Raw genomic sequence first — 27,386 nt, forward strand, 5'->3', positions numbered from 1 at the left:
TCAATTAATTTCCAGAACATGTACGCATTACTTTTGAACATAATATTAACCTGCAAACTCTCACACTGGCAACATAAGTTTGGGTGTTGGGGACGTTCTCTGGTCAGGTCTGCTTTGATGATCCCAGGCAGCCTCGAAGGGAAATCATCCATGCAAACGGTAGATGTCATGCAAGTCACCATACCTGAAGACCTCTGCTTCGTGGCCTGTTCTCCGCAGGTGGCTGTCTCTCTGAGGAGTGGGTTCCACTGACCTGCATTGAGCATTGAGTGCAGTGAGCACTTTACCATTGAATGTGTTGAACGCTGTGTTTGACATCAACTTGTGAGTGGGTAGGTTTGAGTGAGGGATCGGAGTGCTCTAAATGAGGTTTACACGTTTGTATAAAGTAAATCCTGCTTCTATGGTAATGGTCATGTTTATTTATATAGTGCCTATACCCAGGCAAGTGTTTCAAAACGCTCAAGGAGGGTGGGAACATGGGGGAAAAACAACAGTCGCTCAGAGCCCTTGAACTTCTGAGAAGATAACAATTAAGTGAAAATGAAACATTTAACAGTTTAGATACAGCAAATAGGCCTGCCGGTGATTCTGCAGTTTTTCCAAGTGCACATTAAGGGGTGAAGACAAGGGAGAACAGCCAGGGCTGTATACAGATCGGGCAAGTGCAGGAGGGAAAGGGAGAGACAGGGACCAAGTGCTTCAGTAGAGATTGGAGAAGTGCCGGGAGAGAAGGTCTCAGGGTTTTTTATTACAAGTGCAGTGTGGTGCAGGGGCTTGCGGCAAGTGCAGAGGGTCTGGAAGGGGTGCCTGGGACCTGTGAGACTCTGAGGTACACCAGGCGGCCAATCAATAAACTGTGTGGAAGGAGGGAGACAAGGAAAAGCAGAGAGCCAGGTTAGCAGGGTAGTGTGAAAGAGAATGAAGAGGAGAAGAGGATGCTCTTGAGGAGTTTCTGAAACTTAAGAATTTCAGGCTCAAGACGGAGGGTGGCAGGGAGGCACCTGCTGAGGATAAGGATCTCCCTCCAAATCTCTGCTTGGAGGAGAACCGGCTCACTCGCAGAAGGTCGGAGGTAGATGAGCGGAGGGCTCGGGGGGGACAGTATTTAGGAAGGCAGCGTTGAAGGTAAGTAGGTCCCAGGCCCCAGAAAGCCTTGTGCACAATGCAGAGGGTCTTAAATTTGATCCTTGCAGCCACGGGGAGCCAGTGAAGGGATTTCTAGTGCCAGAGAGATGTGGTCCCTGGGCTTGAGGCCAAGGATAAGTCTTGCAGTTCTTTTCTGGATGAGTTGCAGAGGGCGAAGGGTGGAAGCAGTGAGGTTGAGGCTAAAACCGGCAAGGCTTCCTCCAAATGTGCAAGAAAGTTCTGCACCTGCGAATAGGCAATTACCGTGATATTCCGGCCCCGCCAGACCCGGTAATTGCCCTTTCGCGGGTGCCATAATTGGGTGATCCCCATTCCCATCTGAGCCCCATAGGGCTCAATGGGAAAGGGGATGCCTGTAGCACTGGCACGGTTCATAACGGTACCTGTGCTGCAGGCAGGCTGTGCTCGCGAGTGCCTTTCATTCCGCCAAGCCAGACCTGGCGGAATGAAAGGCACCCACGAGCACAACTCGGAGTTTGCCGGTCAGGATACAACGGTACCGGCAAGCTTACCGGTACCATTGTATCTGGACCGGCAAGCTCGTAAAGAGGCCCAGTGAGCCATTGAGGGAAAGTGAGAAAAGAAAGAATGCCTCTAAGGAGGTATAGTAGATAGTTGGACTTTTTTGAAATGTCAGAAATGTGAGAGGAGAAGGAGAGAATGGAGTCGAAGATGACCCCAAGGTTTTTGACCTCACAGGAGGGGCTAGGTACATGGCCAAGGGAGGCCAGACAGAGTGAGAGGGAGAAAGCGGGAGCAGGTGTCCCAATGCGAACAATCTCAGTTTTACTGGCGTTGAGACTAAGGTTGTTTGCAGCACACCATGATTGACTAGCGGACAGGCAGTCCAGTATGATTGAGGAGGAGGCGGCTGAAGGTGGCCTGAAAGATAGTTGTGTGTCATCTGCATAACACTGGAAATTAGAGCTGAAAGTGGCAATCACACGTGCCAGGGCAGCCATGTAGACATTGAAGAACCAGGAGGATAGGTTAGAACCCTGGGGAATGCTGCAGGTTGCGAGGGTGATAGTCGAGAGAAAGGCACCAAGTTCGGCCTGGGATGGGCAGTTGGAGAGAAAAGAGGTTAACCAAGCGAGAGCCTGACCTGTAATTCCCAAGATGTCAGGAAGCTGTGAGATCAGGATGTTGTGGTTAACTGTGTCAAAGGCGGAGGAGAGATCAAGGAGAAGGAGGACAGAGGGAGTGTTAGTGTCAAGATCTGAGAGCAGGTCTTCACAGGTTTTCAAATGAGCAGTTTCCATGCCTCTGGGTGCTCTAAAGCCAGACTGATGGTTGTGGAAACAACTGATTGATTCTGTATGGCGGTTTAGCTGAGAGATAGCCAGCTTCTCAAGGAGTTTGCCCAGAAAAGGAGTGATAGAGATTGGGCTGTAGTTTGATAGAATAGAAGGGTCAGCAGAGGGTTTCTTGAGAAGAGGGTGAACAGGGGAGTGTTTGAGAGCAGTTGGGAACACTCCTGTGGAGTAGGAGAGGTTGCAAAGGTCGGCCAAGGCTGGTGCAAGGGAGTTAATGTTGTCCATTATGGTTTTGGAGGGGCAGGGGTCAACTTGCTTGGAAGAGGCCTTCATAGACCGGACTTGTCTGTTGACCTCATCAGGTGTGACAGGAGAGAGAGGCAGAGTGGGGCCAAGGGAGACCCCACCTCCACCTATATTCAGAGTGCTGCTAGAGAGGCGGCAGAGCTGCTGGAACAGCATAATCTCAGTCATCAGGGGATTGGTCTTGTTACAAGTTAGGTGGGTGACCAAATGGAAATCCGCCAAATTTAGAAAAAGGACAGGTTGATGACTTTTGTATCCCCATTCAGTCAGGGCCTCTGCTGACCCTAGATACCACTGCACGCAAGCAACGCCCAAAGGAAGGACACAGAGACTGGGAGAAAGTGATGCGTATTTTTTCACTTTTCTTTCTTTCTGCCGCGAAGGTTTGCTACTGTGGTGACTGACTTGGTGGTTATGCCATTCATCAAAAAACTCCACTAGCACTCCTCGTTTTGCAGCCTGAATTCAGTGAATAGATGTCCCATGAATTGTCTTCTCTCTTCGACCAGACCCTGGCACCGGGTGAGCAGATGTCTTAAATATTCTGTTGTTTTCTCTCTGTCACAAAACCTTCATTGCTCTTCAGTCGAGGTTCCCCTGAGTTTCCAGATTTCATTAGTTTTCAACAGATTTAGCCGAGCTCTTAAGAAGGTTGAGCGAAGCGTCTTGTTCGGAAATTTGATTAGGTATGCCATGGGTTGATTGATCTTCCTGACTTTCACTGGTAGATGTTTGGTAAGTTTGTTTTTCTCAGCCTTATCCAACGTCTGGCACCAGACCCATTCTTTACATTTTTTGGCCGTCTTTGTTGGATTATGTTCAAGTTCCCTTCCAGAGCTACTGATTTCTTCCAAGAGGCAGATGTTTTTTTTTCTTCCATTCACGCAGCATAGTACTGGAGCCTTTGTTAATTTCCTCCAGCATAAGGTCAAATAGTTTTTGGTTTGACGTTTGGAGTTTCCTGAAGAGCATCAGGCCATTTAAATCCACTGTGCCTTTCAGAGAAGTGAGGCTGAGCTCTTTTCTCACTGCTGAAGTTGAGGTTGATGGAGGCAGGATCAAGAGTTTCCTCCAGAACTAGCCTTCAAGTTTTTGCCAAATGTGCGATGCAATCATCGCCATAGATTCTGCACCGTAGACGATCGCCGGCACAAACTTTGCTTTATAGAAATTCAGTCAGGCTTGGAGAGCAAAACGTCCACATTTTTTATCCATTCTCCTTGCTTGGGCCGTGAGGGTCTTGATTTTCATGAACAGGAAATCCTGCATTGAGAGTTCATGTCGATGTAGGTTGAAAATCACCCTTAAGTACCTGAATCTCTTTACTGTTTCCAAGGCACATCCTTCTAGGAAAAGAGAGTTTGTAGGTTTTCTTTTTGATGTTTTCTCAAGGATCATCACTTTTGTTTTCGTAGTGTTGATCTCCAGATCATTTTTTTGGGAGATAGTTCTGTAGGCTCAGCAATTTCCTCTGTAAGTCAACTCCTGTTTGGTCTATGAGGATGGTGTCGTCTGCATAGACCAATCTGTGTATTTTTTCTTTTCCACTGATGGAGGAAAGGTTTTGGTGTCTTTTTCCATTTCACTGATGTCGCCGATATAGGCATTATAGAGTGCCAGGGTACAGCCTTGCGTTACACCTCTGAAAGTGAGGATTTTTTCTGACAATAGACCACTTCCACTCAAACGCACCCTCATCAACGGGTCTGTGTGTAATTCCATGATTGGGTTCAGTATCGAGTCCGGACAGTTCCATTTGTGTAATTTCGCCCACAGTTTTTCCCGATTTACCTTGTCAAAGGCCTGAGAAAGATCTATGAAAGCGAGAACATTTTTTGTGGCTCCTTCCATGACTTTTGCTATTAAGATGCTCAGAATAAAGATGTTTGGCCTCTGAAGTGACTACCCATGGCCTCTGAAGTGACTACCCATGGCCTCTGAAGTGACTACCCATGCTTTGAACTTGTCGAGGAGGAAGGACCCAAAGATTTTGCCATTTATGTCTAATAGGGCGATTGGCCGATAGTTGGTAGGTACGCCTCTGTCTCCTTTTTTGTGAATGGGTACTACATTGGCGGTTTTCCGAGACAGGGGAATTGACCGTAAAATAGCACAGTTTTTGAAAATTTCTCCCATCAAAACGGCCCATTCTCCACCATTTGATTTGAGGTCTATATTTGAGACCCCGTCCGGGCCTAGAGCTCGAAATGTTTTCAGTTTGGCAATCTTGACTTGTTGTTCGGTTCAACGTCCCACATTTTAGATTTCTTTGTTGGTGCAGTGGACGAAGCCTTTGGAAGTTCGAACAAGTGTACAGGTTGTATTGAATGTATGTCTTTCATGGTCCACGTTGTCCACTCGTTCCAGCCGACGTAGCGAGGAGCCTCGCCATGCCACGTTAACCGTGTCCTTGCTGGACACATCGACCACAGTTGTGGATTTCCCACAGTGCAGCAGGCAGTATTTCTGGATTTGTGCATGCCTTCTTTTATTATATTTTAAATACACTTCCCTTCTCGTTTTGCAGAGGGAAATATACTGTGTAGAGTAACAAGTCAGGGAACTGACCCTTTTGTGAACTGGGAGGCTAAAGAGTTTGAGAAGGGAGCATTGTGCACTCGCAGTTGCACTTTCCTTCAATGCAGGGGAACATGTCATGTAACGTCGGGACAGTGTTCACAATCGCTGTCTACAATTCTTGAGTGGAGGTAAAAATGTGAGGAGTTTTGTGCAGTATTTAAATGCATAATCTGCTGGTGAGGGTATGCCTGCTAAACATCCCACAGCTTTCCTGTCACAGCCCGACGTGGAATGACGCTTTAGTCATTTCATGCTTTGCCCGCATGCAGCCAATGAAGCGAGAGCGGAAGTCTTCCCGCTGAAGAACTCTAGAGCGTTGTAAGTGATTAGCCTAATAAGAATGTGGTGTATGACCACACTCCTACGCACCCTAGAAACGGAAGTGTCAGGGCAAGAGTGCAATGTGTCCACTCTAGCTCACATGTCAACAATTGGGAGGATGCTGTCGCATTCCGTGTCCCCTGGCATGGTTCTATGATGTGCAGTGGTGGGTGAGTGTAGGAAGAGGCACTGTGTGCATTCTACCCAGCACTCGGCACATGGAGCAAGAAGTGGGACTACTCAGGGCAAGGCAATGCTCCTCTGCACAGCAGTGAGCCATTCTAAAGGCGTATTCGCTCAGATGGCTGTTGGGGTGTGGCCAGGTGGTGTCTCTGGAACCTTTTCAGCCCTGGCCACTGCTTCTCTGCTAGAATGAATGTGATTCCCAGGCTATGGTCTGAGCTTTACTGTTCACATCGGACTTGTTTTGCTTTCTTCATTGGGCTCTTTCCCGCCAACAGAAAACAGTCATTTATGGTCTTATCCTTCATCTTGGGACACCCCAATACCTGCCACTCTTTCCTAGAATGCAGGATCTGTCTGTACTGTAGGGGTTCCATTCAGTGACCAAGGAGGGCTCAAAAAGTAATAACTCCCTGATATGATGTCACCGCAGTGAACTATGAAGGCCATTCTTCACTTTCTTGTGGCATCACTCACCGCACACTTACTGTGTGCTGCAATAAACACTTTTGTGTTGATCCACATGCGGCTAATGCCAACTTAAAAAAGCTGCCCACAGCCCACCTCCAGCCTGGCTGCAATACCCAAGCAGGCCACAAGAGGAACAGGAATTGACAGCCTCTTAGAGGAAAGGACCATCACTTTCTTCCAAGTGGCCAAATTGGATGAAAGCTGCCCATGTACTAAATATAAGAAAATAGAACTAACAGGGCAGGTCAGTGAAAAAAAACTGTTTTATAATTTAATAATACAATCACATATATAAAACCAATATTAAATCAAATAAATTCAGAATACAATTTCCCAATATAAAGCCTATTCATGGGCTAGAACTCAATGTGGAGCCTAGAAAGAAGGCAAAAAGAATGATACATCACTTTTCACGATCATAAATCACTTTTCACAATTGATGTCTCTATTTTCACTCTGTTCTTCTACAGAGATAGCTCATCTCGACATGTTTCAGTTCTAAATGTCTTTAATACAGAACTTTCGTCAGGAGAAAATAGTGTGCATCCAATTCCTATTGTGCATCCAGTCTGAGTCAGATTAAAACCACAAACAATACACGACCTGTCCAAATTTAAAAGAAAAAAGAAAGAGAGCACTTGTAAGCTAACGTTGCTAAAATAAGTCTCAAAACGTTCACCAGTGTACAACATGACCTCGGGGTTCAGTGCCACAGCTCGCGTTGTCTATCAGATGTGACTCTGAACCCCTCATTGGAATATTTCCCTGGAGTTAATAGTAACTCGTTGCACTCTATTATTTAATTAGAGTTCAGTCAGTCTTCCCTTTCTTTTCTGTGGAGCTCTCCTCCCTTTTCTGCAATACAGAGTCTGACTCTGGATTTTTATGTCAATCACTTCCTTTCATTGAGCAGTACGGGACTCAGATTCCCAAAATACCACTCTTCTTAAATTATCCTTTCTCCTCTTAACACCAACAGTGCGGTTTCCCCTGGGATTGTGCCCTTATAAAACGCTTCTCTGAATCAGGCCCAACATGTCACATGCCCAAAGCTTTCGGACTGGACTTACTCTCAGAACGTAGCATCGGTTTCACTTTACTCCCCTTCGTCTGATTTAAATATTGACCCTTCCTTTTCGTGAGAACTCAATTGCTTCATGTCGGCCTCTGCCTCCGCCCACACCTGTTGGGTGTGCAACCCCTAACTCGGATGTACCAGTCTTTTCAACTCCTTTGGGTTGCCTTACCACCCTGTGCTCCTAGGCATTTGCCTCTGCTTCCGTGTCCTGTTCCACGCATCTATTAAGGATAGAAGGGATAGTTTTTATAATAGCACAGCTACCTACATGAAAAGCTTAAGTCAAACCTGCTGGACTGGGTTTAGAACGAGCACTGGGGATCAGGGGAGGACTCCACCCACTCTGCCCGTAAACAAGAGAACATAGTTGCCCTAAAGATTGTCCTTTGATAAAAAGCAACAATTATGTGATCTGCATTTAAAAAGTCAACTTTCTCAACCACTACACAAGCTATCATTGTGTCTGAGAATGGTATTTACTCCATGTAGTCTGTGAGGAAGTCCAATACTAGAGGTCATGTTGTTGTGACTTGTACCGCGCACTGCTGCCATTTTTCATGGTCTCGAGGCGCTCAGGTTTTTAGCAGGGTCAGTCGGGGGTTGTCTGGGTGTTTGCGTTGGGTTAACACTTCGACTTAGTTTTATTCCTTTTCGGTTTATCGTCTAATTTTTCTCTGGGTGATCCGCTTTTTGCACTGGTGGGGTTTCTCTCTCTGATAATTCCTACAGCTATAGTTTCCTGAATTTTGAGTGATCTTCTGTTCTCTGCATTTTCTTTAGGAGCGAGTTGCAGAGTTTCACTGCTATGCAGGAGAATGTTGATCCCCAGATTTGTATTTTGTGTTTTGTTTCGAGGCGGATGTCATTGCTGGATCTTAGTGTTCGTGTTGGTTTGTAGATGGAGATTTTTTCCTTTAGGAATTCCGCTCCTTGGCAGAGGATCGGTCTGTGTGTTATGCAGAGAGTTTTGAAGATTTTTTTGTTTGCCTGGTAATCAATGCAGTGTTGTCAGCGCTGGGGTGATGTGTTCTTTTCTAGTGAGTCTAAGGAGTGGTCTTGCTGCTGTGTTCTGTATTCATTGTAGCTTCCTCATGAGGTATTCTGGCATTCCGAGGTGATGTTGTTGGCATAGTCTATTTTTGACATGACAAGTGAGATGATTACGAGTATTCTGTGTGTGATGGAAAAGAAGTGGAGTATTTTCTTGATTGTGTGTAGGTGGAAGAAGCATTTCTTAACTATTGTGATGACTTGTGCTTCTAGTGCTAGTTATCCTTTCAGATTCCAAGGTTTTTGACCACTTTGGATGGATGATCCTGACAGGTTTCCCAGCTCGGTGGGCCATGGAATGTGATGGTTGTTCAACGGGTCATTGCGTGTGATCATGATTTCGGTTTTGTCTGGGTTGAGTTTAAGGCTGTTGGTTCTCATCCACTGGTTTAGTTCAGTGAGGCAGTCAGTGAGTGTTGGGTTTTGTTCTTCACTGGTGTTGATTTTCTAGGTTATTTCCGTTTCATCATGTGCAGTTGCAGCAGGTGAGGCCATGTTTTTTGATGAGGTTAATCAGGCGGGTCATGAGAATTTATTTGAAGAGGTCTGAAAGTTGCCTTAGAAGGAGCCTGGGGACAGGACAGGGGAGGCCACCCACTATGTGATGCCAATCCTGAAGGTGGTATATGTGAAATCCCCAGCACCTCTTCCCCATTCCCAGACACTGTCTCAGAACTGATAAGGTGAGCCCAAGAGAAAATCAAATACAGCCATTGCAATTAGGTGCCAGGCAGTTTGTGATCTCGGCCCGCATGCAGGAAACAGAAACCAAAACAGAAAGCATTCACACCTTTGTGCCCCACACCGCAAAAGGCTGATTACCACATATCAAGTAATTCAAAGATGGCAGTACTATCTTTCATAACATTGGTCCTTGGAGCCGCAGGGTGTCCATTATTCCTTAGGAAACAAGCATCAGCACTAGGGGATTAGGCGGGATGAACAAGACGGACCAGTCCCTGAGCCCAAATGATAAGTCTGCAAAGGAGTCCCAGAGCAGATATTATCATTTACATTAACCAAAACCTAATGTACAAAAAAAAGCCAGCACATGGGGACAATGTAGGAGTTGGAGTCAGTTGGTGGTTGCAGGGCAGAGTAAAGCAGAGTAGCTGTCAGTGTTGCTAGAATCCTCCTGCCTTACATGAAACTCATGCCGACTGCGGGTGTTGAAGATAAAGGGGCTGTGTCAAGGAGAGGCCAGGTTCGCACCCCTATTGTAAATGCAGGATGTTCAGCAGGGCTGCTCCAGAGCACAGACCCAGTGGATAACAGAAGGGAAACCCTCTGCAGAAAAAAAAACACCTGGGTGTAGAGATGATAGCCACCAACAGACTTCCAGAGATGACAGCCACCAACAAACTTCCAGAGATGCGGAATAAAAACACAATCCAATTCTCCCTTTGGCAGACACAAGTAAAGGTAACAAGAGTCACAGAAAAGTAGATCAAAAGTTGGACAGGAATTCAAGAATAATGAGGAGTTCAAGGAAGAAGAGAACCATAAACAAGTGCTGTATCAATTTACAGGACGGTTGCGATGTGATGAATCTCTTCCAGTATTGGAAGAAATCAAGACCAGCACATCATTTTGCAAGCGAACAGCAGTGCATAATGTCTAGGCTGTTATTTGCATTTGCCAAATATGCCATGGCGGAACCATAAGTTATAACAGAATCACGCTGTGCAGGTGCTCATGATATCATGTCCTCCTCCAAGACCAATGTATCCAGGTTTGAAGGGTTGAAGACGATGAAAAGATTGCACTAACAATGGAGCATGGATTTGATGTGCAGGCTCCCAGGTCCTATCACATATGTTGCACCCTTTCCAGTGTACCAGATATTGTAAAACTCCACCGTGAAAATGTGAATCACAGATCACTTTGACCTCATATTCCTGCTCACCATTTACTTCTACTGGAGGAGGCTGTCAGGAAGGTCGGTAATCTCCTCTTCCTCCTGAGACTCCCCTTCCTCCCCTTCCTCCTCACCTTGAATTCTCCGACGTTGAGTTAGCGTTGGATTGACCTTAGTTCGAGCCTTCCCTCCTTGTTTTTTTTGAAGAGAGGGACGACCAAGGTAGGACGCCACAGTGACACCCTTTGGGTGATCTGTGGCAGCCCTCCTCAGTCGCTGTACAAAGGGGAAAAAGCCAAAGGCACAAAAAACCCCGGAGGATAAAGATCTTCAAGCGTAGTGATGTAATGGACTCTCCTGAGGATGCAGTAGAAGGAGGAACAGGGAACGAACCAGCACGATGAAAGTTCTTAAATAGTAGACTGTAGAGGATGAGGCGAGGCAATCCAATTTGCAGACAGAGGTCGGTACACAGTAATCATCAGCAGACTTAGCAGAAAAGGGCTGGACGAGGCAATCCTTGAAAACAGACAGAGGTCGGAATGCGGGAATTCACAGAGAGGCCAGAGGGGGGTAACTGGAGGAACAGCGAGGAGAAAGAACACAGGAGGAAAACAAGAAAAGACGGGAAAAGAATAGACGGAAGAGATCAAGGCGGAAGGGGGGGAAGGAAATAGATTGGAACGGAATAGAACAAGGGAGAGAGAGAAAGAAGGCGAGAAGAATTACCGGAGCAGGTAAGGAGCGAAAGGACTGGAAGAGGGAAAGAAACTAATGAAGCGGAAGGGAAAAGGTATTAACTTCGAAAAGTAGCAGCGGCGCAGGAACAGGACGAAACACTGTACGTTGCAACGCACCTGAACCCGGAAGTGGAAAGGATTAAATACCGGTTCAGATACGTCGCAACGACGACTAGACCTGCACCGCAAGCTCAAAACAAAAAACGTAATGGAATCCGCTATGGCGGTCGCAGCTTCCACTTCTTCCAAAGCCGCCAGTTTCCCCGCGGCGTGACAGTATGCCCCCTCCTAAGGGTCTCCCCACCGGGTTTATTGGGATGTCTGGAATGGAACTTGCGCAACAGGAGAGGTGTATTTAAATGGGCTTTGGGTTCCCAGGTATCTTCAGACTTAGGGTAACCTTTCCAGTGTACTAGGTATTCTAGACGACCCTTATGAAATCTAGAGTCACAAATTTGGGATACCTCATAAACGTCTCCAGTGGGGTCTGAGGGGATCTGAGTGTTCTTCCTTCTTCGGAACCACTTATCTTCTATGAAGGTCTTCAATTGAGAGGCATGAAACACCGGATGTACTCGACTTAGTTGTGCAGGTAGCTGTAAGCGAAATGCTACAGGGTTGATCATTTGTGTTATCTTGTAAGGTCCAATAAATCTAGGGGACAGTTTAGATGGGTGTACCCAACGTGGTAGAAATTTAGTGGACAGAAGTACCTTAGATCCAACTTCCCAATTCGGTACTGGTCTCCTGTGTCTATTTGCTTGGGATCGGTTCCATTCATTTGCCTCTAAGAGTCCTTGTCTAGCTTTGGTTTGGGCTTCTCGAATATTAGATAGGGAAGCTTCCACAGAGGGCACCGAGGACTCAATGTTGACCAAGGGAAGAAAGGTACGGGGATTATACCCGTACATACAGAAAAAAGGGCTAGAACCCAAGGCAGAGTGGCAGGTGTTGTTATATGAAAATTCGGCCGTAGGAAGCAATTGGACCCAATCATCCTGCTGTTGGTTGACAAAACACCGGAGATACTGCTCTAATGTACCATTAAGACGTTCAGTTTGTCCATTTGATTGTGGATGAAATCCTGAGGTCAAGGCCCCTTCAATGCCTAATCGCTTGCATAAAGCAGACCAGAAATGAGAAGTGTACTGGCTGCCACGGTCTGAGATGATCTTAGTAGGCATTCCATGAAGCTTAAATATGTCGCTCAAGAAGACTTCTGCCATGCGAGATGCTGATGGTACACCCGGTAGAGGCGAAAAATGTGCCATTTTGGTGAAAGAATCGATTACTACCATTATACAGGTACAACCCTGAGACACTGGCAACTCTACAATGAAGTCGGTCGAGATTGTGGTCCACGGACCTGTGGGTATGGCGTCGGATTGTAACAAGCCCAAAGGCTTTTGTGTGGAATATTTGTTACGAAGACAGGTAACACAAGACTGAACGTAGTGTCTAGTCTCTTCCTTCATCCGAGGCCAGAAAAAATATCTCGATAAAAGTTCTTGAGTATTCCGAATTCCATGGTGGCCCGCAATCTTGGTATCATGGCACCAGGATAATGCTGTCTTCCTTAAAGACGTAGTTGGCAGATACAACTTGTCCTTAACCATATATAGACCTTCCTTGATTACATAATCGGTCTTGACGTTATCCTTTTCTGCTTCAAACCTCCCTCCAGAATCGTCCTTAACTTGTTGCAGGAATGTGGACACCGCTCCGATTATCCGAGATCTTGCAAACATCAATTCAGTAGTAGTTTCTTGTTCTGACAGGTAATCACCTCGTCGAGACAGGGCATCTGCCACTAAGTTTTGCTCACCCGGGATATAAGTAATGTTGAAATCAAATTGGGCAAAAAAATATGCCCACCTTGCCTGTCGTGTGTTGTAACATTCGAATTGACGCAATACCTGCAAATTCTTGTGATCCGTTCGGAGTGTAAAAGGGTGTTCTCCACCTTGGAGGAGGTGTCGCCACTCTGTGCAAGCTAATTTCATAGCCAGCAATTCTCTCTCTATCACAGAGTAGTTACGTTGGCTGGGGTTAAGTGTCTTGGAATAATAGGACACTGGATGTTCCTTCCCTTCATGCTCTTGTAGTAACACTGCTCCGATTGCAGCAGAGGATGCATCAGTTTCCACGATAAAAGGATGGAGCTGGTCAGGTTGTCTTAATATGGGAGCTGAACAGAAGGCTTGCTTGAGTCGTTGAAAATTCTCTTCGGCATGCGAAGACCACCTGAAGGGAGAGGAAGACTTTTTAAGGAGTGAGGTCATCGGGAGTACTTGTTGAGAGAAGTTGGGTATAAACTTCCGGTAAAAATTCGATAACCCCAGGAATCTTTGGATGTCTTTCACGGACTTAGGAGACGGCCAATCTAGGATGGCATTGACCTTCTGAGGGTCCATGGCAATACCCTCAGAGGAGAGTATGTATCCCAAATACGATATGGACGTGGCCGAAAACACACACTTTTCCAATTTGACAGAGAGATGATTTTCTTTGAGTCTGTGAAATACCTCCCTGACATGAGTGTTATGCTCTACTTGAGAGTGGGAAAAGACCAATATATCATCAAGATAAATGATGACAGAGTGTCCCAGAATATCTGAAAAAAGTCTGACCATGAAACGTTGGAAGATAGATGGAGCATTTACCAGGCCAAAGGGCATCACTTGATACTCATATAAGCCAAAAGGTGTCCTAAAGGCAGTCTTCCACTCGTCTCCGGTTTGGATCCTAAGTAAATGGTATGCATTGCGTAAGTCTAGTTTAGTAAACACTGTGGCCGACTGGACGGCATGAACAATTTCAGAGATGAGAGGCATAGGATATCTGTCCTTGATGGTTACCTTGTTTAATCCTCTGTAATCGATACAGGGTCGTAGTTCTTGCGTGTCTTTCTTGGGAATGAAGAATAGGGAGGCACCAGCAGGAGATTTAGAAGGTCTGATTAACTCATTGGCTAAGTTCTTGTCTAGGTAATCTCTCAAATAATGTCTTTCTTGCAAAGTCAAGGGATACATGCGACCAAAAGGGACTAAAGCCTCGGGGTGCAAATCAATGCAACAATCCTCAGGTCTGTGAGGAGGAAGCTCTAATGGAATCTTCTCTGCCACCACTTCAGCGTAACTGCTCAAATAGGATGGTAAGCAATGTATGGACTTCGATTCCATCCCACAGGAAGTCTGTATCGTAGAAAGGTTTGGTTTCGGCAAACAGCTTGCTTTACAGAAGGTTGAATGAAAACTCAACAGGTTCCTAGACCAATCAATGGTAGGGTTATGACGACGCAACCATCCAATGCCTAGAATCAAGGGGAAATGAGCAGCTCTGATGATATCAAAAGAAAGGCGTTCAGTATGTTGCATGATACGCATGGTGAGGACTTCCGTAGAATGGGTAATAAGGCCTGAGCTCAAAGGTTCGCCATCAACACCCTCCACCGTTTGATCCTCGGTCTTAGCTATCCGAGTCAGTCCTTGACTCTCTGCCCAGTGGGTATCGATGAAATTTCCTGCGGCTCCACAATCCAGAAGAGCCTGAGTCTGGATTGAGGTCTGGCCATACAGAAGAGTGACTGTCATTACCATAAGACGATCATCGTCAGAGCATTCCAAAGAGGTGACTGAGAGGGTAACAAAGGGACTGGACTCCTTCCCTCGGTAATATGTCCCCAAATTTACCGAGGGTACTCGTTTCCCGAGCGTCTAGGAGGCACATCAGGACATTCTCGAAGCAGGTGATTAGAAGATCCGCAGTACATGCATAGGTTTCCTTCACGCCTCCTCTTTCGTTCTTCTGCAGAGAGAGGAGAACGGGTAGTGCCGATCTGCATAGGCTCTTCACGCGAGAGACGAGTAGGAGGAAGGGGTGCTGAAGAAGAAGTAGCTGGGGGCATCGGAAGACCACTCTTAATCTTACGCCGTTCAGCTCGCCGTTCAGACAGCCTGAAATCGATCCGAAGTGTTGCAGTGATAAGATCGGCAAAATTTAAGGGGCGTTCGATACGTGCTAGTTCATCTTTTAGCTCTTCTCGCAGACCCCTCCGAAAGATGGCGTACTGAGCTTGTTCTTGCCATCCAGCCTCCGCAGCGATCTGTTTAAAGGAGGTGATATAGGACATTAAGTCTGCATTCCCTTGTCGGATGTCCAATAGATCCTCGGAGGCTAAAAAAGTGCTCTCTGTTCGAAGGAAAGTTTGTTTCATCATGGTCTTGAAAGCCTCATAATCCAGAAGCACTGGATCTGTTCTATTGACCAGAGGGGTGGCCCAAGCCAAGGCATTGCCAGACATATGGGTTATCATAAACCCAACCTTGGTATGGCCAGAAGCAAAGGCATGTGGACGAAATGAAAAATGTAGGTAACAAGCATCTAAGAACTCTTTAAGCCTTTTGGGCGTCCCATCAAACTTCCCAGAGACTAACGGTAATGGAGGCAAATCGGTTGTCGGTAGTTCTCGCTCTGCCATCCTCTGTTGTAGAACTGCATTAGTGCCCTTTAAATTCTGGACTTCTAGGCTCAAGTTTTGGACGGCTGCTACCAGTTCCTGTACTTGCTGTGGAGTGGCCATGTCTAGATTTGGGCGTTGCAAACTGTCAGGAAGGTCGGTAATCTCCTCTTCCTCCTGAGACTCCCCTTCCTCCCCTTCCTCCTCACCTTGAATTCTCCGACGTTGAGTTAGCGTTGGATTGACCTTAGTTCGAGCCTTCCCTCCTTGTTTTTTTTGAAGAGAGGGATGACCAAGGTAGGACGCCACAGTGACACCCTTTGGGTGATCTGTGGCAGCCCTCCTCAGTCGCTGTACAAAGGGGAAAAAGCCAAAGGCACAAAAAACCCCGGAGGATAAAGATCTTCAAGCGTAGTGATGTAATGGACTCTCCTGAGGATGCAGTAGAAGGAGGAACAGGGAACGAACCAGCACGATGAAAGTTCTTAAATAGTAGACTGTAGAGGATGAGGCGAGGCAATCCAATTTGCAGACAGAGGTCGGTACACAGTAATCATCAGCAGATTTAGCAGAAAAGGGCTGGACGAGGCAATCCTTGAAAACAGACAGAGGTCGGAATCCGGGAATTCACAGAGAGGCCAGAGGGGGGTAACTGGAGGAACAGCGAGGAGAAAGAACACAGGAGGAAAACAAGAAAAGACGGGAAAAGAATAGACGGAAGAGATCAAGGCGGAAGGGGGGAAGGAAATAGATTGGAACGGAATAGAACAAGGGAGAGAGAGAAAGAAGGCGAGAAGAATTACCAGAGCAGGTAAGGAGCGAAAGGACTGGAAGAGGGAAAGAAACTAATGAAGCGGAAGGGAAAAGGTATTAACTTCGAAAAGTAGCAGCGGCGCAGGAACAGGACGAAACACTGTACGTTGCAACGCACCTGAACCCGGAAGTGGAAAGGATTAAATACCGGTTCAGGTACGTCGCAACGACGACTAGACCTGCACCGCAAGCTCAAAACAAAAAACGTAATGGAATCCGCTATGGCGGTCGCAGCTTCCACTTCTTCCAAAGCCGCCAGTTTCCCCGCGGCGTGACAGAGGCTTAGCCGTCTGCAAATGATCTGTAGGTCTAGCCACAAACGGGCGAAGAAGAGAAACATGGAAAACCGGATGGATCTGAAATGCTAGGCAAATCTCCTCTGAACAAGACCACCATACCCTTTTGTGCATTTTTAGGAACTTTGGGTTTCACCCTAAGTTGCCCAGGGTAATCCAGACGTGGGCCCCTTGCTCACTATGCTTAGAGAGGCACAGCTTCACCCCACTGATGAGGTCTAACTAGGCCGAAACACATGTCTGGGGTTGATTTTGGTACTCTTGTTCAGAGGAGAATTGCCTAGCATTTTGTTGCTGGACTGCCCTTGTGGGTGGAACAAAGACTGATATGCAAATGGTTATTTCTCCTCCGTGAAGGGTGCAGTGAGCTAACACGTGGTAGGAGACCCTCCTGTGGGTTGGACAAAGACTGATATGCAAATGGGTATTTCTCCTCTGTAAAAGGTAAAGTGAGATAAAAAGTGGTTGTAGACCCTCCCAAGTGGGCACCTTTCCATAGAACTGGTTATTTGGCTGTGTTCGTTCTCGGTAGAGGGGCTCCCAGAAATGTTTGTGCATTGCTCCAGAACTTGATTTGTTCTTTCAGTCTGTCCATTAGTCTGTGGATGGTGTCCTGATGTCAAATCCTGTTTAAAGTCAAAAATGGAGCACACATAACCCCAAAACTTTGAAACAAATTGAGGACCTCTATGTGACACACTAGAAGAAGGCAACACACGCAGGCGAAATATCTCAAGCAGAAAGAATTTTGTCATACCCATTGCCGTTGGTACTTTGGGAAGGGCTGTGAAATGAGACATCTTAGAGAGGCTATCAACAGTGACCATGATAGCCGTCATACCAGCAGATTGTGCCATTTCCACAATAATGTCGGTGGAAATTGCCTCCCAGGATCTTGGTATGTTTTTGTTTTGAGCACACACCTTGCAGGAATCTACATGATCTACAATGTCCTGTTGCCAGCCAGGCTAGCAAAAATAATGTGCAATGGCTTATTTGGTACCTAATTGTTCTCTGTGGCCAGCTATAGGATGGTCATGATACATATGAAGGATGCCTTTTTGTTGCAGTAAAGAAGGTATGTATAATAGTTTGTCCCTAAAATGGTACCCTTGGTGTTCCAGAAGATCAAGGTCAGCAACTACAGTTCTTGGACATGCAAGTGAGTCTACCTGTATGTGGTTTCAATTCCTGAAAGGCCTTATCTTGTTCAGTTCCCCAGAGGAAACGTTTACCTTTGTGGAGCAGTCCAGTTAAAGGTTGCACACAGAGAGAAAAATGAGTGATGAAATTGCAGTAAAAGTTGTTAAGTCCTAAAAACTTCTGAACATGTTTGATAGAGGTAGGAGCTTTGCAGCCTAAGGTGGCTTTTACCTTCCTAGGGTCCACAGCAATTCCTTCTTCTGAGAAAATAAAGCCAAGATAAGGAATAGAAAGAACAGGAAATGAGCGTTTCTCCAATTTGGCTTTCAAGCTATGAATGTGCAGTCTCTCCAAAACTTCCCGAACGCGTCTGAAATGACCATCACAAGATGTAGAAAAAATCTAAATATCATCCAAGTAGATGATTACACTGACATACCGAAAATCATTGAAAATCCAGTTAACAAAATGCTAGAACACAGATAGAGAATTTGCAAGGCCATAGGGCATCACCCTTATTCATAAAGACCAAATGGCATCCTAAATGCAGTCTTACTTTCATCTCTAGATTTTACACGTACAAGATGGTAGGCCTCTTTAAGATCGAGTTTAGTGAAGACCGTTGCTCCTCTAACGGCTTCCAAAATGTCTTTGATCAAAGCAACATATATTTGTCTTTTCTTGTAATTCGATTGAATCCATGAAAATCCAATAGGGTCTTAATTTGAAGTCTCTTTTTTTGGCACAAAGAAAAACAAAGCACTTCCAGGAGCCTTAGATGGAGAAATCAAACCATTTTGAAGGTTATTGTCCAAATATTCTCTGAGCGCTGTCTTTTCTGTTTTGGATAGAACAAACATCCTTCCGAAGGAATTGAAGAACCTGGCAACAAGTCTATAACACAATCTTCAACACTATGCAAAGGTAGCTTCTGCATCTTCGGTAAAGACGTCCATATATTCCTGAGATTCTTTGGGTAAGGTGTTTAAGTTATGTATTGCAACTAATTCTGAAGGTACGGACCTTTGGGATTCTAGATCATGAAAACAATGTTGGACACATTCTTCAGAAGCCAAGGAAACAGTAACAGCCCTCCAATTAATGTACAGATTGTGTCTCAACCAAGGGATATCCAAAATGATCAGGTAATGAATGCTTTTAATCAAGTGAAAGGAGGGATATTCAGAATGATTGCCAATAAACAACTGTAGATTCTTGGTCTGATAGATATTACGACTGGAAGTTTAAGGGGATTCCATCCACACCTTCAATGAGAAGAGCTTGGTTCTTTTCTTCGAAAGGGTACCAAATGCTCTTTAGCCCACAATAAGTCCATGAAGATACCAGCAGCACCACTATCAAGTAAGGCTGGCAGTATCATAGCATGGTGCTCATCAATCTTCACAGAAATCTTGTGGGCGTTCAATTGTGAATCTGAGGAGGGTGTTTCTACACCGGATAACACTGTGGGGTTTTGTATATCATCTCAACCTTTAACCCCAACTAAGGGTGGGAGGTGGCTTTCCCTGGTGACAGGAAGGATCAACTGGCACTCTTTCACCATGTGATCCTTGTTTACACAATACATACAAAGACCAAGCGATCTTCATCTTTGTTTCTGGGACTCAGATAGTGGACCCTGAGTGGTTCCGATTTGCATGGGTTCTGGCTCGGGACTGCTAGTGGTAGACGATAAGGGAAGTTCTGGAAGCAGAAGAATTGAACAATGTTTTCTCCATTTAGTTTTGAGTTCTTGGAGATGATAATCGAATTGTAAGGTCATTGTAACCAGTTCAGCAAAAGTAACTGGACGGGCCACTTGAGCCAATTTATCTTTTAATTCTTCTGAAATACCCCTCAGAAACAATGTAGCATGAGTCTCTTCAGGCCAACCAGTTTCATCTGCTAATTGCTTGAACCAGGTCACATAAGACATCACATCGGACGATCCTTGTGAGTAATCCAATAGATTTTCCAGAGCAGTGTATACAGTTTCAGGCTGTTCAAACATGCCTTTAACAAATGTAGAAACATGTCAAAATTGTTCAATGCTGGATTCTGTGAGGTAACTAATGGAGTAACCTAGGCTAGAACACTGCCTACCAAGTTGGTGACCAAATAACCAACTCTTGCACGTTCTGACAGAAACTGATGAGGATGAAATGAAAACTGTATAAAGCAGTGATCCAAAATTCCTTCAATTTCCTGGGAATTCAATCACATTTTGTAGGGCCAGTTCCCCCTGTAGATAATTCCAGAGGGATGTCCTCCCTGAGTACCAGAGCCTGTTTCAGGGTTTGATTTTCAAGATGCAAAGCTTGTACTTCCACCTTTACCCCCTGCACGACATCCATTAATTCTTGGAGCTGAGCCATCTCAGCAGGATAAGGTGGGTCTTGCAAACTGTCAGTTTTGCTAGAACGCTCCTGCCTTAACTGAGACTTCCACTGACTGCGGGTGTCGAAGGGAAAGGGTCTGTCTCAAGGAGAGGGCAGGCCGGCACCCTATTGTAAACGCGGGGTGTTCAGAAGGGCTGCTCCAGAGCACAGACCCAACAGATCACAGATGGGGAAACCTGGTTGGGTAAAAACCCACTGTGTGTAGAGATGATAGCCACCAACAGACTTCCAGAGATGGTAGCAACCAACAGACTTCCAGAGATGGTAGTAACCAACAGACTTCCAGAGATGATAGCCACCAACAGACTTACAGAGATGGTAGCAAGCAACAGACTTACAGAGATGATAGCAACCAACAGACTTCCAGAGATGATAGCCACCAACACACTTCCTGAGATGGTAGCAACCAACAGACTTCCAGAGATGATAGCCACCAACAGACTTCCAGAGATGGTAGCAACTAACAGGCTTCCAGAGATGGTAGCCACCAACACACTTCCTGAGATGGTAGCAACCAACAGACTTCCAGAGATGATAGCCACCAACACATTTCCTGAGATGGTAGCAACCAACAGACTTCCAGAGATGATAGCCACCAACAGACTTCCAGAGATGGTAGCAACCAACAGACTTCCAGAGATGGTAGCAACCAACAGACTTCCAGAGATGATAGCCACCAACACACTTCCTGAGATGGTAGCAACCAACAGACTTCCAGAGATGATAGCCACCAACACACTTCCTGAGATGGTAGCAACCAACAGACTTCCAGAGATGATAGCCACCAACAGACTTCCAGAGATGGTAGCAACCAACAGACTTCCAGAGATGGTAGTAACCAACAGACTTCCAGGGATTATAGCCACCAACAGACTTACAGAGATGGTAGCAACCAACAGACTTACAGAGATGATAGCAACCAACAGACTTCCAGAGATGATAGCCACCAACACACTTCCTGAGATGGTAGCAACCAACGGACTTCCAGAGATGATAGCCACCAACAGACTTCCAGAGATGGTAGCAACCAAGAGACTTACAGAGATGATAGCCACCAACAGACTTCTAAAGATGATAGCCACCAACAGACTTCCAGAGATGGTAGTAACCAACAGACTTCCAGGGATTATAGCCACCAACAGACTTACAGAGATGGTAGCAACCAACAGACTTACAGAGATGATAGCAACCAACAGACTTCCAGAGATGATAGCCACCAACACACTTCCTGAGATGGTAGCAACCAACGGACTTCCAGAGATGATAGCCACCAACAGACTTCCAGAGATGGTAGCAACCAAGAGACTTACAGAGATGATAGCCACCAACAGACTTCTAAAGATGATAGCCACCAACACACTTCCAGAGATGCAGTAGAAAAACGGAATCCGATTCTCACAGTGGCAGACACGGGCAAAAGTAACAAGAGTCCCAGAAAAGTAGATCAAAAGGAGGACATGAGTTCAAGAATAGTGAGGAGTTCAACGAAGGAGAGAGCAATAAACAGGCGTTCTAGTAACTCACAGGACAGTTGTGACGCAGCAAATCTTTTCTGGTATCAGAGGAAATACAGCCTAGCACGTCATTCTGCAAGTAAACAGCAGCGCATAACGTCTAGACCGTCCCATACGTTGTCAAATATGCTGCGGCGGGATGATAAGGTTTAATGGAAATTGTGCCACGTGGACGCGCAAGACAGTAGCAGATTAGAGGTAGAAGGGCAGAGAAGGGAAAGGAGGCATGCAGGAGTGTAAGAGGAGAAGCAACGAGGAAAAGAAAGAAGAAGACATAAGGAGTAAGAAAAGACCAGAGGAAGAAAGATGTTGAAAGAGGGAAAGACCCAGAGAAGGTGGAAAGGCTGTCAGCTGAAGGAAACAGAGGAGTTCAATGACCGGAAAAGGGCCAATACCAACAGTGCCAAAAGGACAGGGTGCTAGAAAGAGGTGATGGACCATGGGGTCCAGTAAGAGAATCTTGTACTTGCCAAGCTGTGACGCCCAGAGGCAAGCGGGGTTGCCTAGAGGTAGAAGGCAAAATCTGAGCGGCGCAAGTTATGGAGAAATTAAGGTACATACGCTAAAACGGTTAAGAGCCTCATGGTCCTAGGAATATAGGCTAGTAGTGTCCAATCATAGAGACCATAAAGAAGCTGATGAGAGGCAGGCTACCCAGGAGCCATACCCAGGAGCTGTCCACCAACAATACTGAAGATCACACGTCAGTGGGAGGGAAGGGAGGAGGTTACTTCTGTCATATGGCCCTTTGAGAGAGTGGGTACAATTACAGCTGCTTGAAATTCACCCACGGCCAACGAAGAAGAAATCGACGGTCATGAGCAGCTGAGACAGATCATCACTCGTCAGTATCTGTGATGAAGAGGTTCCAGGAGCAGTGGACCATGAAGAACTGAGTGACTTTGCAGGAGCCATCCATTCCCACCACAAACTGTTGTTGAACTTCAGATCTGGGTAACATTCCCTGCACTTACTCAGCTCTCCTTGCCCTCACTTTATCCTACGGAGACACAGCCACCTTGCCTTCAGCTGTACACCCATGCTCCTGTGTTCAACATCATATAACTTTGCTAACCCTAAACTGTCCTTTGTCGATACCTCTTTCTATGACAGGGCATTCATGCACAGGTTCAGCATGGCAAATGAGCTTCAGATTTCTCACCTGAAAATTCCTAGGCCAAACATGATTGTGGCTCCTCCCCCACTGCAGAGGGGGACTGCTGAGTGTCCAAAAGAAATTAATACCAACATTGAAAATCCACATTGCACAGGGAAAAATTATGCCCTAGAGTTAGCCTACAAGCGTTAACATCAGAGCTTCTTACTCCTCTTACTTACCTCCATCTCTGTCTTTTTAGAGACCCAATTCTTAAACACCCTGTAACTGATTTTCCACCCATTGTTTGCATTATGTTTTGGGTTGGATGGTTTGCTTACATTTCAGCTGCAAAGCTTGTCATTCATCAACTGGAGTAATATAGGCACACGGCTGCTGTTCCTTCCAGATAGACAGTCATATGCTCTGAACAGCAGTCTTTCTGTGCACTGGATCACTTACCTGAGGTACCATTTGTCCCCCATCCCATAGTCCATTCCGTGAAACCCTGAACGCGGCCAAAGGCATCTTGGAAGTTTCCGTTCCAGCAACACGGTGGTGGCAACTACCTGGAAAGAAACAAAATAAACACAATGAAGACATTTGAAGGACTCTACTTACAGGAGTTTTGTGAAATATCACATCTAGGCCCAGAAGCATGTTATAAGTGTCTCACAAATGATGCCACATGAGCCACGTGTTCACCATTATTTATTTATGTATGTAATATGCATACAACAATAAAAGTTTTACATATATGAGCACATCACATCATAAACATTTCCATTTTAACAGCTACGCATAACATTCACTCTCATTTTACAATATAAAAATATCTTTTGATAACTCTTTTAAAATCTCGAAAATCATTACATGAAATTTCATCAAATGAAAAATTAAATTCAAATCATTCCCACCATATAATTGTATCCATATATTATTCATATTATAGTTATACATTGAATTCACATAGGCCATCAGAAATGTTCTGCAGAGTTTGTCAAGACTTTCATACTCACAAATAATTTGATATGCTGATTCTAGGGTATTTACTCCACAGAGTCGACAGAACCTTGTTTCTCTCTGAATGCCCACTTTAGGCCCTAATATTTCCATGATGTCACACATATTAAATTTAAACAACAAATACCAACGGATAGTGGAACAATCAGGGAAAGCCAATTGATATTTAGGTTTAGACTCTCTCACAGCCAAGTGATCTATAAAAACTCCACTGTTGGTTTTAGTTGCCAGATTCACTCATCTTTGTTCTCGATCTACTTCATATATCAGTTTTGTCAATTTACGTTTCATCTGAGCCATAGAGTATAGCAACCATCAGAAGATCTCATTATTAATCCCTTTATGGTAGGACTGTCCCCATCTGTGTATCGTTACAAGATCAGTTTTGATGTCAATCACGCCACATTGCTCCATTCGCTGCACCATAAAGGTACTATTAGCAAGTCGAGTCAATTTGACGTATCGCATAGCTGTCAGTAATTGCACTCTACTACTTACATTGGTTAGCTCGTATTCTAATAGAATATATTCATCATTATGAAACTCCCTTTAAGTGAGTGCTTCCTCTCCACCACGAGGCCCACAAGTGTCCGCTCCCTGGGATTACTATTCACTTTAATCCCCCTGCTTGCATATGAGCATCAATGGTAAATCTTCCGAGATATTATGTTCATTGTATTCTGACCATCATAAAGGGCTGTTTCTATGAAAGCAAACTCTGATGAGGACTAAATGCTCTTATTGTTGGCGTTGAGCTACTGCCTCATAGCCACACTCAGCCTTTACTAGATACACATTATCGACCCTTCTCTCAATCCCAAACCAGACTCAGATCAGGAAGCATCACAGAATAAGAGAAAGGTAGTTTGTCATTGACTGGCAGAGGTCTTAGGACAGAGCTGGATTGTTGACATCCTCAGCTGGGATGCAGGAAATCTTTCTATGGTCGAGGTCCTCTAGCGCCCATGACTAGGGCTGTTTAGGGTTAGGATCATACTGCCTACCTTTCTATGGTAGAGGAACTCCAGCCCTCATGGCTAGGGCTCTTTAGGGTTAGGGTGATGTTACCTACATTTCTGTGGTAGAGGACCTCCAGCACCCACGACTTGAGCTTTTGAGGGATACGGTCATGTTACCTACCTTTCTATGGTAGATGAACTCCAGTGCCCAAGGCTAGGGCTGTTTAGGGTTACGGTGATGTTACCTACCTTTCTATGGTACAGGACCTCCAGCACCCACGACTTGGGCTTTTTAGGGATACGGTCATGTTATCTACCTTTCTATGGTAGAGGAACTCCAGTGCCCAGGGCTAGGGCTTTTTAGGGATACGGTCATGTTACCTACTGTCATGCGTTACTCATGCCTGCCCATTTGTTGTCTATGGGGCCGCTGGTGACTCCAACGCCATTAGATTGTTCCATTCTGTTCTATCTACTTCCTGTTTCCCATGCTAGTCTTTTCTGTTTTCCTGATTTCCGTTCCGTATTTAACCACACCCACTTTTTGGCTCGGTGCGTTGCAATCCTTCGCTTTGCTCCAGGTTTACGTGCTAGTACTACTTTGTGTTACTGACTGTCTCTTTCATCCTTTTGCTGCTTTCTTGGTCCTTCCTCCCTTCTTGGGTCTCGTCCCACTCTTCACTGCCTTTGTACCCTTTGTTTCCTTTCACTTTCCGTTTCACCAGTAGTCTCCTGCCTGTTCTGTTTCTACGTTTCTGTGGCTCGGCTTCGGCTGGGTCCGCCCCTCTTAGCTTTGTCCTCGCTCTTCCTTCTCTTGCTCCACCTTCTTATTTCTTACCTACCGGTTCCCGTACTGCATGGTACATCTACTGCTTTTTCTGGTCTTCCATTACCGCTGTATTCCTCTTTCTTTGTGGCTCTACGCCTCTTGCCTGCTTCTGTTACTCTTCCATTTCCATCAATTTGTTTTCTGGTTCCACTCTTGGGCGGAACGTTCACTTGGAGTCCTTACCTGACACTAGGTTCTTGAATAGGCTTACCTTTCCTCTTGAGGAAGCAGTGAGCTGTTTTCACCTTTCCCAGACCTGCCAACATTTCTCTGTTTCTACGCTGGATAAGGAACTTTGGCAACTTCCTCCATTCCAGACTTCAGAGACTGTATCAAACTTTGAACACTCCACTACAAGGATTATCCTAATACCAACTAGGAGAGTTTTTTTTGTTTTACCCTCTGGCTTTATTCCTCTCTCTGGCGCTCTCGGGAGGGTCCTTGGTACTCCTTTCTCATCAAGGTATCAGAGTGTCTTCCACCCGAGGGAGGCCGTATCACTTCTCAAAAAAGAAACTCAAGGGTCAGAAAAAGAAAGGTCAAAAACAGGAATCCACACCCAAAGATTCAGGTGAGGAGGAGGGAGTTTTCCACAAGCTGAGAAAGTCGGATTTGACACCTACCTTTCTATGGTAGAGGACGTTGAGCGCCCATTACTAGGGCTGTTTAGGGTTAGGGTCATGCTACCTAACTTTCTATGGTAGAGGATGTCGAGCACCCATTACTAGGGCTGTTTAAGGTTAGGGACATGTTACCTACCTTTCTATGGTAGAGGACCTCCAGTGCCCATGACTAGGGCTATTTAGGGTAAGGATCATGCTACCTTCCTTTCTATGGTAGAGGACCTCCAGCACCCATGACTAGAGCTGTTTAGAATTAGGATTATGCTACCTTCCTTTCTATGGTAGACTACCCCCAGCACCCAATACCAGGGCTGTTTAGGGTTAGGATCATGCTCCCTTCCTTTCTATGGTAGAGGATCTACAGCGGCCCCTGACTAGGGCTGTTTAGGGTTAGGGTCATGATACCTACGTTTGATTTTTTCTTTTTTTATTTGCTTTCAATTGTATCAAAGACAATTCTTACAAAAATGCAATGTCTGAGAAATCCAAGTTCTAAAAGAAAATTGTCAGTTACATTAGGAAGGGGGGGATTTAAATCCCTCTGTTCGTGAGAGGGTTCACTCTTAGGGTTCAATCTTAGAAATGGTTGAGTAGTCCATCTGTAATTCCTCTTTGAGATCCACTCTGCCAAGTGACCACTCCCAGTTTCCTGTTCCAATCCAATGGCTTGTATGATCTTAGCGGTGGCTAACACAAGTGGTATACTGGCACCGTTTATTAATCGGGCCCACCAGGTTTCTTCTTCACCCAAGGTGTATTTTTATAAGTGGTGTCGTAAGTAGGTGTTTCTTGCAATTTCTGTACCCAGGCATGGTAATATGAGATATCTGATGTTCTCGGTCAGTTCCTTGTTCTTACAGTAACGGCAGGAATCAGTGGTTGATTGGCCCCAGATTTTTAGGATCTCATTGGTTTTTAAGAGGTTTAGTCTGGCTTTTAGGTAGGTGGCTCGTAGCTTTCTGTCAGGAAATGTTACCAGGTATTTCAAGACTTGGTTCACCATTTGTGTATTTGTTGGTAGCTGGGCTGTCAGTTTGCTCTTTCCTGCTGTTTCTTGAATTTGAACCCAGTCCCAACAGGTCCATTTCGACTTGACTTTGGACGGGTGTTGTTCTAGCTCTTCTTCAGAGCTACCAATTGCATCTAGAATGTTTACATTTCTTCTTGCCCACTCAGTCAGAATCACATTTTTACCACTGTCCATTTCTTTCTTAATAAGTCCTAGTATTTTGGGCCGGGA

The 27,386-nt window shown here is 45.4% G+C and overlaps 1 protein-coding gene across 1 annotated transcript in view; it reads right to left on the reverse strand.

The window, feature by feature from the left end:
* Positions 1-27,386, reverse strand: part of LOC138487597 (transient receptor potential cation channel subfamily V member 6-like) — a 629,667-nt gene that overhangs the window by 16,357 nt on the left and 585,924 nt on the right. Inside the window, exon 14 of the mRNA XM_069614064.1 lies at positions 23,175-23,281. Within this exon, the coding sequence (XP_069470165.1) occupies positions 23,175-23,281 (107 nt within the window). The remainder of the gene's footprint in view (positions 1-23,174; positions 23,282-27,386) is intronic.

This window comes from Ambystoma mexicanum, chromosome 9 (assembly GCF_040938575.1).
Source record: "Ambystoma mexicanum isolate Mex_15411 chromosome 9, UKY_AmexF1_1, whole genome shotgun sequence".
NCBI classification, from domain to species: Eukaryota; Metazoa; Chordata; class Amphibia; order Caudata; family Ambystomatidae; genus Ambystoma; species Ambystoma mexicanum.